Here is a 20,357-nt window from a genome sequence, read left to right as displayed (position 1 = left end):
CAGAAAGATGAAAAGATTATTTCATCTTTTTTTTCTTTCATAGTATTATAAATAAAAATTTTTAATATTGTAAATAAAAAATACAAAGTATTTATTTAACTTTAAATTCTATCATAATTCAATCTTGTAAGTGAATATGAACTTGAAAACTTTTATGCTAATTGAAAAATAAAAACACAAAATAATAATTTAAACAAATGCAAAGATTATAATTTTCAAATAAAAACCAAATAATGTGACAATTTTTATAGACATACAAAATAATAAAAAATACGAAAGTAAAATTTTGAAGTAATTACTCTTCTTTTATTTCATTTATTCCAAATGAAAGCTGCCTTAGCATAAATAAAGGTATAAATAATAATACACCTCCAATGACATAGCATATTGTTGGTCCAAAAAGCCAAAATACTGAAATTAAATAAATTTAAATAAAAAAAGTTTAATTTAATAAAAAAAGATTTTAAAAAATTTTTAAATTAAATTTTTTTTTTTTTTTTTTTGCACAAAATAAAATGGAATTATTTGATTTGAATGTGTCAACCTGTTGATGCAAAAAGTGGGCCAATAGCTCGAGCTAATGCACCTAAGCATCGAAAAACACCAATTGTGACACCTTTGACATCATCCGTCGCTTCATTTGATATGCAAGAGGTCATGCATGGAACTACTAAACTTGATGCTGAAATGCTGTCATACTTTTAGTTAGCCATTCAATTCCGCATGATAATTTCTATATTTTTAGTTAGCCATTCAATTCCGCATGATAATTTCTATATTTTTAGTTAGCCATTCAATTCCGCATGATAATTTCTATATTTTTAGTTAGCCATTCAATTCCGCATGATAATTTCTATATTTTTAGTTAGCCATTCAATTCCGCATGATAATTTCTATATTTTTAGTTAGCCATTCAATTCCGCATAATAATTTCTATATTTTTAGTTAGCCATTCAATTCCGCATGATAATTTCTATATTTTTAGTTAGCCATTCAATTCCGCATGATAATTTCTATATTTTTAGTTGGCCATTCAATTCCGCATGATAATTTCTATATTTTTAGTTAGCCATTCAATTCCGCATGATAATTTCTATATTTTTAGTTGGCCATTCAATTCCGGATAATAACTTCTATATTTCTAGCAATTTCGTTTACAAAAAAAGAAATAAAAAAACGGATCAGTAACATCAATCGTTCAGTTACTTATTATATAATTTAGAATAAGTAATTACAGATGAGAAAGTAAACAATTTCATTAAGTAAAGAAGATAAGAAAGATGAAAAATCTTGATAAGAAATTTTAGCAGATAATTCTTATATGAAAAATGTTAAAGTGAATCATTTCTTTTTTTGGCGCATTTGTCGCAGAAAACCACCTTACCTATTGCATAAAGCGCCAAACCAATATAAAAACCTTTTGCGCTGCTACTATATCCAATGATAATATATGCTGGTATAGTAAATGCAATACCATAAATAGCTGTTTTGTGATGCTTAGTATTTGGAATTCGACGAATTCCTCCTAAATAAATTTTCATCAGCAAATTTAAATATTTAAACTTTTTAACGATTAAAATGGAAATTTGTAATTTAACAAAATACTAAGAGTAAATCAATAATTTGAAAATTACCTTCAAATTTTTTTTTTTAATTTGATTAATAATTTTATCACAAAAATTTTAAGAAAAGAAATGAAACGAAAAATAATTTAATAAAAAAAATTTGATCTATTTATTCTTCATTCTATTTAAATATATTACATTTTTTATCAAATTTAAATTATTATTACAAGTTATTACTAAAATGTAACTTTACTACTATTTACCTTGAACTATTGTCATTAAAATACCAATATATAAATACATTTTGCCTTGTTGCATGCTGAAAAAGAAAAAAAAAACATTTTTAAATCTGAAATGAGTGATAAAATTTGTGGTAAACAACATTTAGCACATTTAACATTTATAAATTCTTAAATTAAATTTAAATTAAAAATTAAATTAAAACTTAAATTAAAACAATGTACACAAATATTTTCTTGTTAATTTAAATTTCTTGTTTAATTTTTCTAATTTCTTTTAAATTTCTAATTTCTTGTTAATTAGAAAAATTACCAATTATTACTATTCAAATTTAATAAATTTATTTTACAACAAAAAAAAAAAAATTTTACAATTTATTACTGAAATTTTATAAATTTACAATTTATTACTGAAATTTTACAAATTTAAAATGCTAAAAATTTTAGTTAATCAAGCAGAATATCTCACTTTTTTTCTCTCCACTTTAATATAATTTAATGAAAATTATGCTTACAATTTATTTGATAGCACTAGCATTTCAGATAAATATTCGAAATAAACAAATAAACAAAAAAATATTTGAAAATAAAAAAAAATAATAATAATAAACCTATCATAATTAAAACGAGTATGTGTTAAAAATGATAGTGTAAATTCAAGACCCGAATAAAAAAACATATAAACAAAATAGGCTCGTCCATATGATTGCATTAATTTCACTTCTAAATGATTTAACTTGAAAGATTGAAGTAGTAAATTAAATTTTTTTTCAAATAATCCTTTCCCTAATTTATATTAAATAAAAAATAAAATCAAATGTTTATTTTTAATTATTGTAAAATAGCATAATTAGTAATAAAATATGAAATTTATCAAAAAATTCTAATATGTTAAATTCCCAAATTTTAAAATAAAAATTTATTGTAATTTATAAACAATTTAGTTGAGTTGTTTAAAAGAAATTGAAATTTTATACAAAATTTTATCTTACCTGAATGTTTATTAACAGCAGCAAATCTAAAAAGTGCACTCGGTTTGATATACAATAAACAATTTTCAAATACTTCATTAATTAACGTCTTCTAGAGAAAAAAAAAATTATTTTAAATCAAAAAGTTATCATTGATTTTTTTTTTTTGAATTATTAATTATTTTATTTTTTATTTTTTTGAAATCATTAATAATTTATATAGAAGTATAATGAAATAGTATTTATTATTTTTTCATAATTTAAGAAGCCATTTTCAATTTTTAGTTTAATTTGAATTTATCACCACTGTCTTCTTAAAAAGTATTGGTGTAACGGTGACGAAAAATTGGCGATGTCATCTTTTTTTTCTCTCTTATCAATATTTTAAGCATTCATTTAAATGATGTAACTGAAAACTTTACGTAAATTAATTTTTCAAAATTAACGTAAAGTTGATAAAAGTAACGTAGACTTGATGAAGTTAACGTAAAATTAACGTAAAGTTGATAAAAATTAAGGCAAACTAGATAAATTTAACGTAAAATTAACGTTAAGTTGATAAAAATTAAGGCAAACTAGATAAATTTAACGTAAAATTAACGTAAAGTTGATAAAAATAACGTAGTCTTGATGAAATTAACGTGAAAACTAACGTAAAGTTGATAAAAATAACGTAGACTTGATGGAGTTGACGTAGATAAAATTAACGTAAAGCTGATAAAATCAAGGAAACTAGATAAATTTAACGTAAAACTAACGTAAAGTTGATAAAAATAACGTAGTCTTGATGAAATTAACGTGAAAACTAACGTAAAGTTGATAAAAATAACGTAGACTTGATGGAGTTGACGTAGATAAAATTAACGTAAAGCTGATAAAATCAAGGAAACTAGATAAATTTAACGTAAAATTAACGTAAAGTTGATAAAAATAACGTAGTCTTGATGAAATTAACGTGAAAACTAACGTAAAGTTGATAAAAATAACGTAGACTTGATGAAATTAACGTAAAAATCAACATAAAATTGATAAAGACAATTGAATTATTGTAATTAATACTGCTAATTAACCCTTTTTGAGATTTCAAGCGTTTCAGGTAAAATTAGTGCAACAAAGATAAGTTCAATGATTGATAATAAAATAGCAAATTTAGCTGGTGCATCGATAGCTAATTCAATACCAGCATTAGCTGTATGTGAAAAATAAACACCAATTATAGGACCAACTAGAAAGCCTATCGAGAATGCTGCACCAATAATAGCCTAAAATTATGTTTAAAATTTGAAATGCTGCACCAATAATAGCCTAAAATTACAAAGATTAAAATGCTGCACCAATAATAGCCTAAAATTATACTTAAAATTTGAAATGCTGCACCAATAATAGCCTAGAATTACACTTAAAACTTGAAATGCTGCACCAATAATAGCCTAAAATTATACTTAAAACTTGAAATGCTGCACCAATAATAGCCTAAAATTACAAAAATTAAAATGCTGCGCCAATAATAGCCTAACAATATATTTAAAACTTGAAATGCTGCACCAATAATAGCCTAAAATTATACTTAAAATTTGAAATGCTGCACCAATAATAGCCTAAAATTATACTTAAAACTTGAAATGCTGCACCAATAATAGCCTAAAATTATACTTAAAATTTGAAATGCTGCACCAATAATAGCCTAAAATTATACTTAAAACTTGAAATGCTGCACCAATAATAGCCTAAAATTACAAAAATTGAAATGCTGCACCAATCATAACCTAAAATTATACTTAAAATTTGCAATGCTGCATAATAGCCTAAAATTACAAAAATTGAAATGCTACACCAATAATAGCCTAAAAGTATATTTAAAATTTGAATTGTTGCACCAATAATTTCTAAAATATATTAAAAAATTTACCAACAAAATTATCAATTATTTTATTGTAATAAGTACTAAATAGACGCGGAACTGATAATAGAATGCTAAATTAAATAATATCATTTTTGATAAGATTGATTCATGTCAGTGCTAGCCACTAATATTTAACAATATTTTTATCAATAAGTTTAAATTTAGCTACAAGAATTAATTACTTGACCACTTACCATGCCTTGGCCAATTTTGTTGTGCGAATAAACATCAGCCATAATTGCAATGCAAATTGAAACACTAGCTTTACTCAAACCACCAACTATTCGTGATAATACAAAGTAGATAAAACTATTTGTACTGGCCCATATCTGCTTGGTACAAGGCCATAAATGAAAGGAAGAAATTAATTAAAATATTTTTATTGCATTTTGATTTTCAATTGAAATATTTTTTTCATTGAAATATTGAAAATATTTTTCTTTTATAATTAAAAAAAAAAAAAAAAAGTTAGTAAATGAGTGAAAAATCTTTGCAAATGAATCAAAAGTTTATTTATTTAAAAAATTAAATTTCAAATTAGTAGCCAATTTGAAATTAAAATTTATCATTAAACAATAACTTACTATATAAGAAAGTAATGTTCCAGCAATTGACAGTAATAGAATTGGTTTGCGTCCATAAATATCAGATAATGCACCAAGTAAAGGTGAGGATAAAAATTGAAGTAAGCAATAAAGTGAACCCAAAATACCTTGAAATAATTTTATATTTCTAAATTTTTCAAATTTTAAAATTCAATTAAAATTTTTAATTCCAAATGTTTATAAATCGTATATATTCCACAAAAATACTTCCTGAAGATCATAATATGGCAAATAAATTTGAATAAAATGCGTTAATTTTCTTGTTTATGCTAGAGAATTAAAAGTTGTAAATTAAAAGTTTTTTTTTTCAAAAATTTACCACCAAAAAAAACCGAATGAAGATGTTTTGAGGATGGTGTACCAATGGTATTTTGAAAAAATTGACAAAATATTTCAATTCCGTCATATAATTGATCCTAAATTAATAATTACTATTTAATAATTTATGCGAGAATTATTCAATTATTTTGCAATAATTTGCAAAAAAAAAAATTATTATTTTACAACAAAAAAAAAACATAAATAATAATAATAATAATAATAATAATAATAATGAAACAATTTGATAAAATTTTCCTAATTTTATTAGATTTAACATTTCGTTAGATGTGCTCGAACTTATATATATTTGATAGATCTCAAATTAATGCATTTATTTCTTACAAAAATTTTTTTTTATACTTTAACAATTTTATATCTTTTAAGTTTTAATTATGCAATAGCAACAATAAAATATTGTAAATAACATCGAAACATTTCTCGAAGAAATTTGTGACAACACTCAAATAAAGTTTAAAAAAAAAAACAATAGAGTTATCTTAATAAAACTAATTAATGATTGCTTTTAGAGATATAATTTTTTGCTTTTGAAATGTGACAAATAATTTATTACTAATTTGAAGTATACCAATTTTATTTCTTTTTTTTTTTTTTTTAAATTATATTATACTTACTCGTCGTTCTATTAATCCATAATAATCGATTAAGGCTGGAAAAAGTGGTAAAATAGAAGTGAATGCAATAAGATCAAATAGAAGCAAAATAAATATTAATAATGGCGCTGAATTCTTTTTCATTTTAGCGCAAATGTCTTTTGCACGACAATTGATGATTAAGAATGTTGCTTTTCAATTTCAAATGTCCTGTAATTAATTATCATTAGTAATATTTATCAATGGATTGAGAATGATTTTTTTTTTTCATATTTCAAACTGTTAAAATATACCTGTCAGTAGTAGTGGTACGACGAAGGTTAAAGGTTAAGTAAAATGATACGATAAATTATCTTTCGAAGAATTTATAATGAAATTAACATGAGAATACAGATTTGGTAGAAATATTGTGTAAATAAAATGATCGAATATAAATGTGTAAAGTATAATTAGTCAATAAAATAAGTATAAATCATACTTTAAAATTAAAATTGAAACAGTAGCACAAATCATTTTGATAAAAATAGTATGTACAAATAGAAATATATTTAGTGTAAAATTAGAAATAAAATACAAACTCAAAAAATCAAAAAAATGGAATTTTTAAAAAAGAGGAATAAAACAGAAATTGAATTGTAATTGGAATTAGAATTGAGTTAGAATTGAAACTCAAATAATAATGATTTTTTACCATAATTAATTCGAATTAAACTTTCGTACATGCAAAAAATGTTAATAATTTAAATAAATAATAAAACAGTTTTTTTTTTTAAATAAATAATTTATAAAATAATTTTTTAATTACTACTATTTACTACGAATCAAACAAAATGACAAAGATACATCCATAAAAGCAGTTCAAGGACAAAATTAATTCCTTCCCACTGCTCCATCAAACAACTTCAATTAATGAACGAACGTCTTTTACAATTGATCGCAGGCAAATTCTTCGGGAATCAAAACGAAATATGCAATTTACCAATAACAATTTTAAATAATAAATTTTAAAATAATAATAGTTTATAAAAAAGTATAACAATATAAAATAATAATTCAAACTAATTCAAAACTAATATGAATATAATAATAATAATTCAAATAATAATAATTCAAAATAATATGAATATAAGTTAAATGTGAATGAATGCGAATCAGATATGAATTAAATATGAATAAATATGAAATAAACATGAATAAATAAGAAATATGCATAAAATAGAATTAAATATGAATTGAATAGGATTTTAATACGAAATGGATATTTGATAATCTATGCCAAAAAAAAGAAAAATTTAAAAAATTCACTTCAGAGCAGCGTTATAATGTAAAAATTAATATATATTTGCAATCAGAAATGATTTCTAATAATTTTTGACCATAAAATTAATTTTAATTACAAATTTTGTTATGTATCTTTAGGAGAAAGTTTAATAAGTTTTAAGCATTTTTGTAAGATTTAATTCTCGGAAAAAACTTTAAATTTGCTAAATTCATTTAAAAATATATGTATTTAATTATTTTATGTGCATTATACTTGATCTGTTTACATTCTGTTAAATATGAATTAAATAGAAATGAATGTAAATCAAATATGAATTTAATTAACTTTTTCACATATTACAATTAATTATAATTTAATAATTTGTTTACTATATGTTATTTTGAAAAAAAAAAAAAACAAATATAAAAAGTTAATCTAAAAAAAAAAGGGATTTGTAAAGCGATCATGATAAGTTAGTTAATAAATTGATAGGATGTTGATCAATGTTTTAATTGAACAGTTTAAATATTTGGAGAAAAATTCATTTCACATTTTTTTTTTCTTTTTTTAAAATGCTGTGAAAAAAAAAAAAAAAAAAAACTTTTTTAAAATTATAATTTTGCTAAACTCTGTTTTAATTAAGTACCAGCAATGTTATCAAAATATAATTCATTTAAAAATATACATATTTAATTATTTTATGTGCATTATATTTGTTTACATTTTGCTAAATATGGATAAATTTGAATTTAATATGAACAAATAAGAATTGAATATTAATAAATAGGAATTGGATATGAATTAAATATGATAACATTAAATAAGATTATAGTATTATTTATTAATGAATTATTAATTAATTAATTAATTAGCAAGATAACAATTAATTAGCGAAAAAAGAAACACAATAACAGCAATTAGATTATGAATAATATTTAATAAACTAATTTGTCATTGAAATAAAAAAAAAAAAAACAACGAACTTTTTTATGAACTTTTTCTAACGTCTGAATTAAATTAAGTTTGAATTAACAATTTGAGCTGATGATCTACTTTCAGGATAGTATACTTCATTCTATTTACCAAAAAATAAATTTAAATAAAGTAAACAAAAAAAAAAAAAAAAAAAGAATTCATAAATAAACTAAAAATAAGGCAAATATATTTTATAGTTGACAGAGATTAACGAAAAAAAAAAAAAAGAAAAGAAAAAGAATTGCTCAAAATTTTATAAAATTGAAAAAAAAAAGAAAGAACTATTCAAAGTTTTATAAAGTTAAAAAAAAAATGGATTGTTTAAAATTTTAAATAAATTTTAAATTTTACAGAAAAAAAAAAAAAAAAACGAATGAACAAACAATAAATAATAATAATATGGAACCAAAAATATAGTTTGTATTTAATGTTTGAGAGTAAAATCGTGTCCCATACATACTTCTTCTTCCTTGGTAGGTCAACAATTTCATGTCACCCATAAATGACAAAATATAAATTGTATCATTTGTAAATAAATTTCAAATGCATTTAAATACAAGGAACTAATTTCATATTCATATTTAACACAACATTTTGTTCTCTATAAAATTCGATTAAGTTGACATTTGTCAATTTGAAATGACATTTTTTTTTTTTTTTTTAAATTAGTTTTTACATTAATTGTTAAATAAATTTATTTAATATTATTTTATTAACAGTTATTAGCAAATTTTCCAATTTTTATTATTAATATTCTTTATTCTTAATAGCAAATTTTCCAATTTTTATTATTAATATTCTTTATTCTTAATAGCAAATTTTCCTATTTTTATTATTAATATTGTTTATTCTATTTTATTTTATTAATATTATCATTTCTTTGTTGCTATTTTAATTATTTGAAAAAAAAAAAAAGAATTTGAAAAAATTTGATATTACTAAATGAATAATAAAGAATGTGATATTTTTTTTTTCTTTTGAATGCTAATACATTAATATTATAATTTAAATATGTCATTGATAAATTTATTTTTTTATTTTATTGTCAATTTTAATTCATTATTTTAAACAATTAATTTTATTATGTTTATATTTTGTGAAAGAGAAATGAAGTTTAATTTTTTATTGAACTTTTTTTTTTTTAAATTACTTTTTTTTTTTTGAATTTACTTATAAAATTGTAAATACAAGTCTACTGAAGTAACAGTAATTAGCTCAGATTATTATGAAGCTTATTAAATAAACCTTTGTTTACCAATGCTAATGCTTATTTAGTGATATTTATCTAATTAAACTTTTACTAGTAAATTAACTTATATTATTTGTTTGATAAAATTTTTGTACATTTTAATAAATGTTAGTCTTATGGATTCTACCAGATAACTTCTAAGTAATAATTCTGATAATTATGAGGCAATTAACTTTATTGTTTTTTTTATGGTTTATGATTTTTTCCGGATAATTTCTAAAATAACAATTTTATTAGCTATAAATTTTTTTTTTTTTTTTGATAATATTAACTTTATTTATCATTCATTCATTCATTTTTTTTAATTTAATTTTTTTTTTTTTCAGGCTAACAGATTAATAATGGCTAAGCTAACAATGCTCTTTATTTTTTCAATAATTTTTTCATCATCTAAAAGTCTCGAACCATTATCAGAATTATCAAACTTACAAGAGTTAGTATTACTTAATGATCAGTATAAAATGCAATCTGCTATTAGACAATCTTTATTGGAAAAATTAAACAAATTTTCGAGTGAAAATTCACAAAAAATGGTATTGTTTAGGCTAAATAACACATCTCAAGATGATTTACAAATAGCTGATAAGAAATATCAGAGTGGATTGATATCTGATAATCAATATCAGATATCACAAATTCAGCCAAATTATCAAACAGCTTCAATAGTAACTGAAATAAGCAATCCAAATTTAATAAATTCACAAAAACATGCAAAAAATTTGGAAAATTGGAAGAAAATACGCGAAAGACGATTGCGCCTCTACAAGGTATGAATGTTAGCTTTTGATCGTTATCATAATGAAAAGTATTAGAATTTTGTTATGTATTGATTAACTTATCAAATTACTTATTTGTTTATACAATCAATCTTATTAACCTAAAAAAAAATACCTTAAATTTGAAGTTAATACTAGAATTAAGTTAATATTCAGAGTTAAGACAAAAAAAAAAAAAGTTTCGAATAATTTTTCAATAATATTTAAAGCAATGAGCTGAAAATTGATTTAATTGATTTAGGCTTCATTAAGCATATCAAATGTTTGCAGGATTAATCTATTATTAAAAATTAATTATAATAATCTCTAAATGATGGCGCAAATGATCGCACAATGGCGGTAAATTATAATTCATTTATTAATTATTACTAGCAATATTTAAATAAATATAATGTAAAATGTATAATTATAGGCATTTCGAAGCATTCAAAATTTTCATCATCAAAGGCAAAAGCATAAGGAGGACAATAGCGCTACAAATGCAAATCAAATTGTTGTTGACAACAATAGGACAATTTTATTGTTAAATGATCAACGAAAGAAACAACGAGAAAGTTTAATCGATCCAGTTTGTTTTATTAGTATTGTTTGCTAGTAGTATGATTAATTTGAATTTCAAATAAATAATCATTATCAAAAACAATTTTGAAATTATTTCAATAATTTGAATTGTTAATTTTATTTGAACAAATTATAGCTTAATTAATTCAGTTCAGTGATAATAATATGTGAAATTCATTTAAAATTCAAATAGAAGCAAAAAATTAATCATTTACAATCATATAATTAAAAAGTATTAGTTTGGTATATTTTTGAATATTATCAGAGATTGTATTTTTAGATTAATGTCACATTTAATGACTGGGAAACATTTATCACTGATTATGATAAAGTGATGCCACAATATGTAAGTGTAACAACACCTCTTTTTTTTTTAAGTTTTAATATGATAAAGTATATATAAACTAAAGTTTTATGTTATGTCCTATTACTGATAACAATAATAGCATTATCACTGTGATCATTATCACTTTTTTATCATTATCAGTGTTTCTTAGAATCGAAGACATGCAATATCAAACGAATATGGAGCAACCAATCTAAACAGTATGAGTAATCCGTTCATACCGGTAAATGAATCAAGCAACAATAATGCATTTGAATATACTCCTCAAATTAGGTAACACATATCACTGATAACAGTAAACTTATCAACAACTAAATTTATCCTATTATCATGCTTATTACTGATTATAGTAAAATTTTAACTGTCTTCAGGAGTTCAACTAATTTCATTATCATAGTGATATAATAAGGAACTGTCATACATTTTGATCTAAATTCATCTAAACGGATTTGTATCAATTTATTCAGGCAAATGCAATCATCCGGAATTGCACCAAATTCATATGACTATCAGCAATTTGCAAGAAGTTTGAATTCTGCACAACAAATGCTTTCAAATGGAGCTGAAGCAACTGAACACCTTCCACCACCACCAAATCCAAAAAGTACAGAAGCATCGGTACATACGGTGCAAGTGTATCCACCATCACAACAACCGGATTACTATCAGGAAAACCGTATGTATCAAAATAACAGAATTGATCAAAAGTTTGGTGATAGATACGGAGGAAGAGCAAACTTTGAACAACCCTTAACTCAATTAATGTCCAATGATTATAACATTGATACAGCATCATACATACCCGAAGTAAATGTAAGTATTACTTTATAAAGTCTTTTTTTTTTTTTTATAATTGAAATACTTACTTTTTATTCATATATACAGGATAATGTATACATTTCATATAAAATCTTAAGTAAACGTTCAATAAAAATACCTCATATTAAATTTTATGAATATTTTTTCTTTCATTTTATAATCGAAAAAGAAATTTTCAATTTTGTAAAAAGAAAGAAAAGAAAAATAAATGAATAAATCTTTCTTAGAATAAATTTATTATATATAAAAAGAAGAATGTAAAAATGACAAATTAAATTTAGAATTAATTTAGCCTAATTGCATCAATGATCCATGTGAAATTGATAATGGAAATCCGTTTGGTTTCATTGAGGATGAACGATGCAATAGTCCACGTTTAAAAGAAATTATTTTACAGGTATTAATATATTATAATTAATATATATGTATATTTTGTCACGTAATATTTCACGTAATATTAAAATATTTAAGGAAGAATTATTCTTATTATTATTATTAGATAATTTAAACATAAATAAATTTATATCTATCCATAATTATTGTTATTAATATTTTGATCCATCACGTAATATTCCACGTAATAAATATTAAATATTCCATGTAATAAATATTCAACGTAATAAATATTAAAATATTTAAGAAAAAATTATTATTATTAGATAATTTAAACATAAATAAATTTATATCTATCCATAATTATTGTTATTAATATTTTGGTAAAAAAAGTAAAAAAATATTGTGACAAAAAAGAATCCATGACTATCTAATTAACTAATTAATGGCGAATATTCAAAGATTGTAACTATCTAACTAATTAATTAATAATAAACATTTAAGGGTTATAATTAACTAATTAATGATGAATATTTGAGAGTTACAATTAACTAATTAATGATAGATATTTAAAGATTATAATTAATTAATTAATGATAAACATTTAAGGATTACAAAATTGATCAATAAGATAAAAATAATATATATATGTTTGTAATGATAATTTAATTAGTTTTATTTGAAATAATAATAATAATAATAATTAAATTTGTTAAAGAATATTGTGGAACGTGACGCAGAAGCATCAAAGCAAGCTATTTATAATGTTTGTGAAACAGAAATGGAAATACCATGTAATGTTATTTGTGGTACTGGTTTTTATAGTTATCTTGCTCGAGCTACCAATTTTTGTCTTGTTTCTATGATGGATATTAGCTGCTATGCATTCTTACCTGCTTGTAATTTTAATTTAAATTTAAATCAAAAACAATGGATTAGAAGACATCGTACAAAAGTTTAAAATGTTTGTATTAATTTCTGTTAACTTTATAATGAATAAACTTTATAATGTATTAATTTCTGTTAACTTTATAATGAATAAAAGTATTTTGCTTAAATTTTAAGAGATATACAGCGAAATATTTTTTTTCGAAAATTTTTCTTTTCGTTTTTTTTTTTTTTTTTGTATCAAAATCAATAAATAATTTGAAAATTTTCAGAGAATTCATTTTTTTTTTTTTCCAATGATATCTTCATAATTTATTATACCGTTATGGGTTTAATTATAATATAATTATTGATATTGTTGCAGTAGTAGTTCTGTAGCTTTTTATATGGTATTTATTCTAACAGATAATTTGCTTCAAAAAAACTACTAGAAAAGACATAGAATATTCTGTGCTATAATTTGTATTCAACAAAAGTAAAGAGAAATGTTGAGAAGAATACAGACAACTATCTAAATTTTAAATTCAAAAAAAAAAAATTCAGTTTAGAATTTAGAAAAAAAAAAAAATATCACTTCAATAATAATAATAATGACATTTTTCAACAAAATTTATTAAATAATTTTCGCACAATATCAGATTAATATCTAATGTGTTAGATAGGGAAGAAAAAAAAGCATATGTTCAATCTCTAGCTCGATGACTCATAACTACCTGAAAATAAATGATAACAGAGAAAATCAATGGCGCCAATATGCAAAATAAAGTATATATTATACCAGGAGATAAAAAAAAAAAAAAGAAATCGAAACATAAACTTTCTCGAATTACACTATAATAAATTGTCATAAACAATGAAAAAAGAAAAAGAAAAAGAAAAAAAAAAAAAAAAACGAAAATGTATGCCTTTCTCTCAAACAAGAACAATACTGATGAGATCAACTGTTGGCACCAAACATACCTTGGTTAGCAATAAGACTAGTAATTTAACTCCTTCTTAAAGAAAATTTTTTTAATAACTCAATAAACTATTCCCACAGTTTAATAGATTCTTGAAAACTTAGATATATGTTCAATGAAGTAGGACCAAGTTAGTATTGTTTAAATAATTTCTTATACGAATTGCTTAAGGTAAGTCAGATAATGAAAGGAATGCGCCTCAATAGGAAATGAAATAGTCTCGGAAAATTGAAAAAAAAAAATTTGAATTTTATTTGAATGCTAAATGTTGCAGTTCCTCATCAGATTTAGAACTCCGAGTTTTAACAAAATTCGGGATACAACTTAAAATACCAAAAATCACTGTAGGAACAATAAATACTTAGAAAACAACATCGAATGCTTTTAAGTTTATGCATACAATTTAGGCCAACTATTTCTCTTCGTCTCGTCAATTCACAGAGTGAAACAAACGCTCATGAACGTTTTTTGTCGTACAATGTCACCATTGTCCTGAAAAATAAAATCTAAACCAGATCAAGTAAATAATTATTTAAAGGCAAATTCACCTATCTAATCAAACTCAAAGATTAACGATACATTGAAGTACGGTTTTATAAAATACATCAAAGATATATATATAATATACATAAAAATTTAATTATATATATAATAACTTAATTTTTGAGCTTCCGCTAGCGATACAACCAATGTCTTTCATCGAAAAATATATGTATAAACTAACACCAATGGAACAAACTATCACAAGAAAATTTGGCCAAATTATTAGCTCTCATAAAGACTGCTCTATTTTTAAGTATTTGGTTGAATATAAATGAGAATACATACTTGTAAAAACCACTTTGAGCTCGTTGTCTCTTTGATGAACGCATATTGCCTGATTCATCAGATGAAGATTCTGTTGCACTATCTTCAATATTATTCTGAACAGCTGCTGCATTTGTAGCTTTCATAATTGAAGCACTGAGACGAAAACCACTCTTACAAGATCTACGTCTTTTCGATATTGCAACACTACCCATTTCATCCGAATCATCCGTCTCTTTCACATCTTCAATTTTTCCATTTTCTTGAGATTTAGAAAGCATCGACTGATTCGATGGTGAATCTGGTGCTCGAGAACGTTTACGAAGTCCTGATGTGCCAGCTAAAGGACCACCAATACTTGAAATTTTCTGTGTCACCGAAGGAATCTGTTCTTTCAAATTAGCCAACTTCTTCCTTGCTATTTCAGCACCTGTTGAGTACTCTCGTAAAATTTTTGGCACTTTACGAATTCGTTTTGGCATATCATCACCAGAATCTGACGCAATATTTTTGTCGAATTTCATAGCATCCTCTTCACTTTTAATTGTTTTAAAGTGCGTTTGCTTTGGTATATCTCGCTTTTCTCGACTGTCATCTGATTCGAAACAATGCACAAAATCTGGGAAATACTCAGCAAATTTCTCGGGATATAAAAGTTTTGCGGTTTTAAAAGCTCTAACAAGACGCTCCATTGCCAAATCTTCAACAGATGCACTACTGGTGCTCTCTTCCCTTGCTGTTTTTATTTTCTTTACATTCTTTCTTTTCTGTGATTCTTTGATCCATTTCTCAGGAAGAATGAATTCATCAAAATCCTGATTTTGCGCATCTAGTAGTTTTTTCGAAATGACAAATGCTTGCTTAATATTGCTCACATCTTTTGTGCGCCTTTTCAAGATACCTCTTTTGATACCATAAGTAAAACTTCGTGATCTCATTGTTTCCTTCTTCCTAGCACCATTTGTTGCCGGTGGAAATGAAAAACGTTGCGATTTGCTACTTTTTTGAGGAGTAGAAGCATGTCGGCCACATCGAGAACGCCGTTTGGTATTAAGTGGTGGAATATTATTGCCAAATCGATCTTTTTGAAAACGTATTCGCTTATTACCAGCTCCAGTTTTACTGGAGCCACCCGTTTCTGAGTAGCTGCTTGCAAAAGAACCCACAAGATTATTACGATAACCTGAAGAAAAAAGATTTCACATTAAAATAGCTATTATGAGCATTGTACATCCAGTTTTCGAATTTATCAAAGTTAATTAATCTAAAGGTAAGCTTTGCTAGTATATCTTTTTTTTATTCCACAACTTTCTGGGCAGAAAAGTGCAGCAACAGATAATAAGCTGCTTTTTACTAATTCCAGCACAGTTTCTGATAATTCAATGATAAAAAAAGTACTTTGTCCTTTCGCAAGTACAGCGTAATCAAGTATTTTACGTGGTCTACAACGTTCGGCTTTATCTTTACTTAATTCCTCTGCATGATTTAAAGGAACTTTCGATGGACGAGGAACATCAAAATCCAACAATGTGTTTAAATCCTAAAAGAAAGCAAACATTCACATTTCATACGCATACGACATAAGCATCACATACGTACATTGTTCGTCAGGTTTAAACTACGGATGCAAATTATTTAACTGCTAGTAAGACTGTTACCAAATTTTTATAAATAGTAAACCATCCTTTTAATATACTATAACCAGGAAATAATAAATCCTTTGATTATCTCCACAAGATAGCATATAGCTGACAGAGTGAAAACAATCATTTTAAAATGAATTACATTTCACGAATTACAACAGTGTATGAATATTAGAGTATTGCATGAATACCTCCCATCACAACTTAATATTAGAGAATTAAGTGATTTAGAACGTGCAATAGAGAAATGAAAAGGCAGCCAACATACTTGTTCCATGTGCAATTTTTTGAATATCTGGGCCAATTTACGATCTTTCATTTCTCGATCTGGATCAAATGCTGAAGATGCCTCTAGAAAAGAACGAATTATTATGAGTGATAAAAATTTCCAAGTTGCGAATACGATGCGACAAAAATTAGTAATTCACATAAGTTTTTGCAATCTTCCCTTGCTGAATTAAAGTTTGTTTACAAAGAACTCAAAAAATTACAATAAGAAGGCCCTAATATTCCATAATCCTTACCATGAACTATAGCAGTGCTCGTTTCCATTTCACATGAAAATTATGCTTAGCACTTGGGATTGAAATTTTCACTGAAAAACTGGTGGATGGTGAGAAGTCCAAAAACTTTTGTCAGTCAAACTAGATATCTCAATAACGAAATCATTTGCAAACCACATTATACTTGATGATTCCAATGAATTGAAATATGAAATAAATTTGATTTTAAAATGTAGAAGCTCCGATCTTATTAATAGAATTTTTATTAACAACTTATTATTTACTTTAATAAAAAAATCCTTCTCGCGTTGTCCTTAACACATATATATCTCAGAACAATAAAATTCTATGTTACTCAATACTTAAAATTCGAAATTAGATAAAACATGACACAATTGCTTTAAAATTACAAAAGCTTATTAAAATGTTCAATGTGTATCCTGTGAACAACCAGATATGCTATAAGTTCTATTTTATGCCTATTCGATTTTGACTAATCTAAACAAGAACCATTCAAGATTAAAAAACTTAACATCTATAACGAATAAAATGTGGAGAGAGCATATCATTTGCATTATTTAAATTTAAGTGACAAGTGAAGTTAACACTTTAAAAAATTATGGTCACTTTAAAAAATTCCCTTATATATACATAATATATATGCGTATATGTGTGAGTATGTATTTTTATCAAACAAATCCCTCATATGGAAGACGTGTCAACAAATCAAAAGAAACAGAAAGAAAGATGAAGGCAAAAAACTGAGGTTAATGCTCATTTGAAGCTGTGACACCATGGAAACCCTCCAAATATATTGATTGTGACCTGGATCGATTAACCACAGTCAACAAGAACTATGCAAAGGAAGAGTGAAACTGTTAGAGAAGTTGCACTATATGCTAAAAACACTATATGAAGGAGTAGAGAATAAGGTATAAGGTCAGTTGCGATAGTACCACATATTATGTGGTACTTCCACCAGAAGATGTTTACATCTATTTTAGTTGGGTCATCATCTTAGTTGCATCATTATCTTAGTTGGGTCATCATCTCAGTCGGGTCATCATCCTCTTCGAGGTTTGTGCACATTTTGGTTATTTACTTCGTTCAGCAACACACCGATGCATCCTTCCTCATTTTTCTGTGAATCCGTATGATTCTTTTACTTCCATCTTTCATTTCACACCGTCATACATCTATTAGGAAAGAATTTTTTAGGAAAAAAAAAATGTATCTACACTTTATTTTGGACATTAACGCTAGAACTTCTATACTATAATTATAAGTGATCCTACTTTTTACAGTTTCTAGAAAGTTAAAGGCAATCTCTGACTGGTGGAAATGGAGTGATTGTCTATAAGCAGGGATCGTCGATGATGTCACTAAGAAGATTGCTATCTTATGGAAGTCCTCACTTCATCTTTGAAGATATCTGGAGTTCACAAATGAATTTAGTGAGCATGTGAGTTAACCTTTCCATGACCACAAAGCGATGTGAACTGAATGGAACGAAGTTTTTAGAAAAGAAAAAAACAATTAACTACCTTGCACATCGATTGCTCAGTTACAGTTAAAAATGAGACCAATCTTTATGTCTATGATTCAGTACATTAATTGCATCCCTCAAATTAATGATAACTAGGAGTGTTAAAATTATCAAGCCTATTCAGTCTTCTGCTTTTGGAACTACCTAGAAGTAACTGCTCCTATATGCTAAATACTGGATCATGTAAAATCAATAAATAAAACTATCATCTTTCCTTTTCTTCTTTCCTTTTCTTTTCTTTCCTTTCCCTGTCCTTCCTTTTTCTGTCCTTAAATCGATCTAAAAGTTAGTATTTCTATTTCAAATCAATAAGGATACACTCTATGCACATACGTCTAACTTTTATTCCGATTACTTGTAATACGTAAGTTACTAATCTAAAATGAATAACAAACCTTCGAGCGGAGTTTGTTCAAGAATCACTGTGTAAGAATACTTTGTTTCTTGTTTTTCTATACCTGAATTCAACTTGCTACCTTTCTTTCAAACCTGAAATTGAAACAGAACCGTAACTTTTATGAATATATTTATCATTACATAACCAAAGAAAGATGTTTACGTACGTAATACGTACAAAGTAAAAAGCTTGAAAATAAATGTAGATATGTAGGAAAATGTAACTTTGCTAATAACTTCGCAACTAAAACCATCTTTCCATAGCTTATTACCTCATCTCAGAAGTGAAAATAAAGTACGTTGTACCCACAACTAACGAAAGAGCTTATTCCAACTTTGATAATATGCACATTACGAGGACCGAGGAGGTGCCGTGTTGTCGCATGGAGTGGGCGGTGAAGTAATGGTGACATTGGTGTGGGCGGGAAGGGAAGAAGTACATTTTTTAGTCTTATCTGTAACAACATCATCATACATGGAGCATGCGATAAATGGATAAAAATATCATGAATGTTTTTTTTTTTTTGTATAGTACAATTATACGTGAATTTTTCACGTATATCATGTAAAACGTAAATTTTATCACATCGTTTTACACGGATTACTGAATACATGTATTGAATTCTTTCCTTCAAAAAATTTTTCACTTTCTAAGTGTAGAAAATTCTCTCTTTATTACTACAAGAAAAGGAATATTCAGAAGATATTGATGTCTTTGTAGATTCTTGCGTATTTTGTATTATTAGCTGAAATGCTGATGATTTTTAACCTAATTTAAATTATCCGGAAAGAAAACCTGATTCTAATATGTAGGAAATGGCGCCCTGAATATACATACACGTATTTCATAATGATGAAAATTTACAATAAACGTATCAAAATCAAAATTATATAGCAATCATCAATTTTGGTTGTTAATTAATTGTTTTGTGAAGTTGCAATTTATAATAACTGAAGGCTATCATTCATAATAATAATAATAATAACTGAAGACTATCAGTCAGATGTCCACTAAATATAATAGTATATTCCTTAAATAAGATTTATATGTAGTTTGATTAATTACATACTTTGATTCTT

General features: G+C 24.8%; 3 protein-coding genes across 3 annotated transcripts; 1 reads left to right on the top strand and 2 right to left on the bottom strand.

The window, feature by feature from the left end:
* Positions 1-295: 295 nt before the first annotated feature.
* On the bottom strand, positions 296-6,359 carry Bm8054 (Uncharacterized protein; the record flags this gene model as incomplete). Its single annotated transcript, XM_043081225.1, has 11 exons — positions 296-411; positions 545-682; positions 1,385-1,525; positions 1,829-1,884; positions 2,416-2,527; positions 2,797-2,887; positions 3,846-4,037; positions 4,873-5,007; positions 5,263-5,390; positions 5,603-5,699; positions 6,237-6,359. The coding sequence occupies 11 exons, from the start codon at positions 6,357-6,359 to the stop codon at positions 296-298; spliced, it is 1,329 nt and encodes a 442-aa protein (XP_042937159.1).
* Positions 6,360-10,161: 3,802 nt separating this feature from the next.
* Positions 10,162-13,496, top strand: Bma-grl-14 (Ground-like domain containing protein; the record flags this gene model as incomplete). Its single annotated transcript, XM_001896455.2, has 7 exons — positions 10,162-10,467; positions 10,889-11,044; positions 11,318-11,383; positions 11,535-11,656; positions 11,851-12,196; positions 12,495-12,599; positions 13,254-13,496. The coding sequence occupies 7 exons, from the start codon at positions 10,162-10,164 to the stop codon at positions 13,494-13,496; spliced, it is 1,344 nt and encodes a 447-aa protein (XP_001896490.2).
* A 1,341-nt stretch (positions 13,497-14,837) lies between these two features.
* On the bottom strand, positions 14,838-17,384 carry Bm9752 (Uncharacterized protein; the record flags this gene model as incomplete). The annotated part of the gene is made up of 5 exons (XM_001896454.2): positions 14,838-14,874; positions 15,211-16,372; positions 16,588-16,729; positions 17,101-17,183; positions 17,357-17,384. The coding sequence occupies 5 exons, from the start codon at positions 17,382-17,384 to the stop codon at positions 14,838-14,840; spliced, it is 1,452 nt and encodes a 483-aa protein (XP_001896489.2).
* Between the last annotated feature and the right edge of the window lie 2,973 nt (positions 17,385-20,357).

The sequence above is a fragment of the Brugia malayi genome (assembly GCF_000002995.4).
Source record: "Brugia malayi strain FR3 genome assembly, contig: Bm_v4_Chr4_scaffold_001, whole genome shotgun sequence".
In the NCBI taxonomy this organism is placed as follows: Eukaryota; Metazoa; Nematoda; class Chromadorea; order Rhabditida; family Onchocercidae; genus Brugia; species Brugia malayi.
This window is presented reverse-complemented; position numbering and strand designations above follow the sequence as displayed.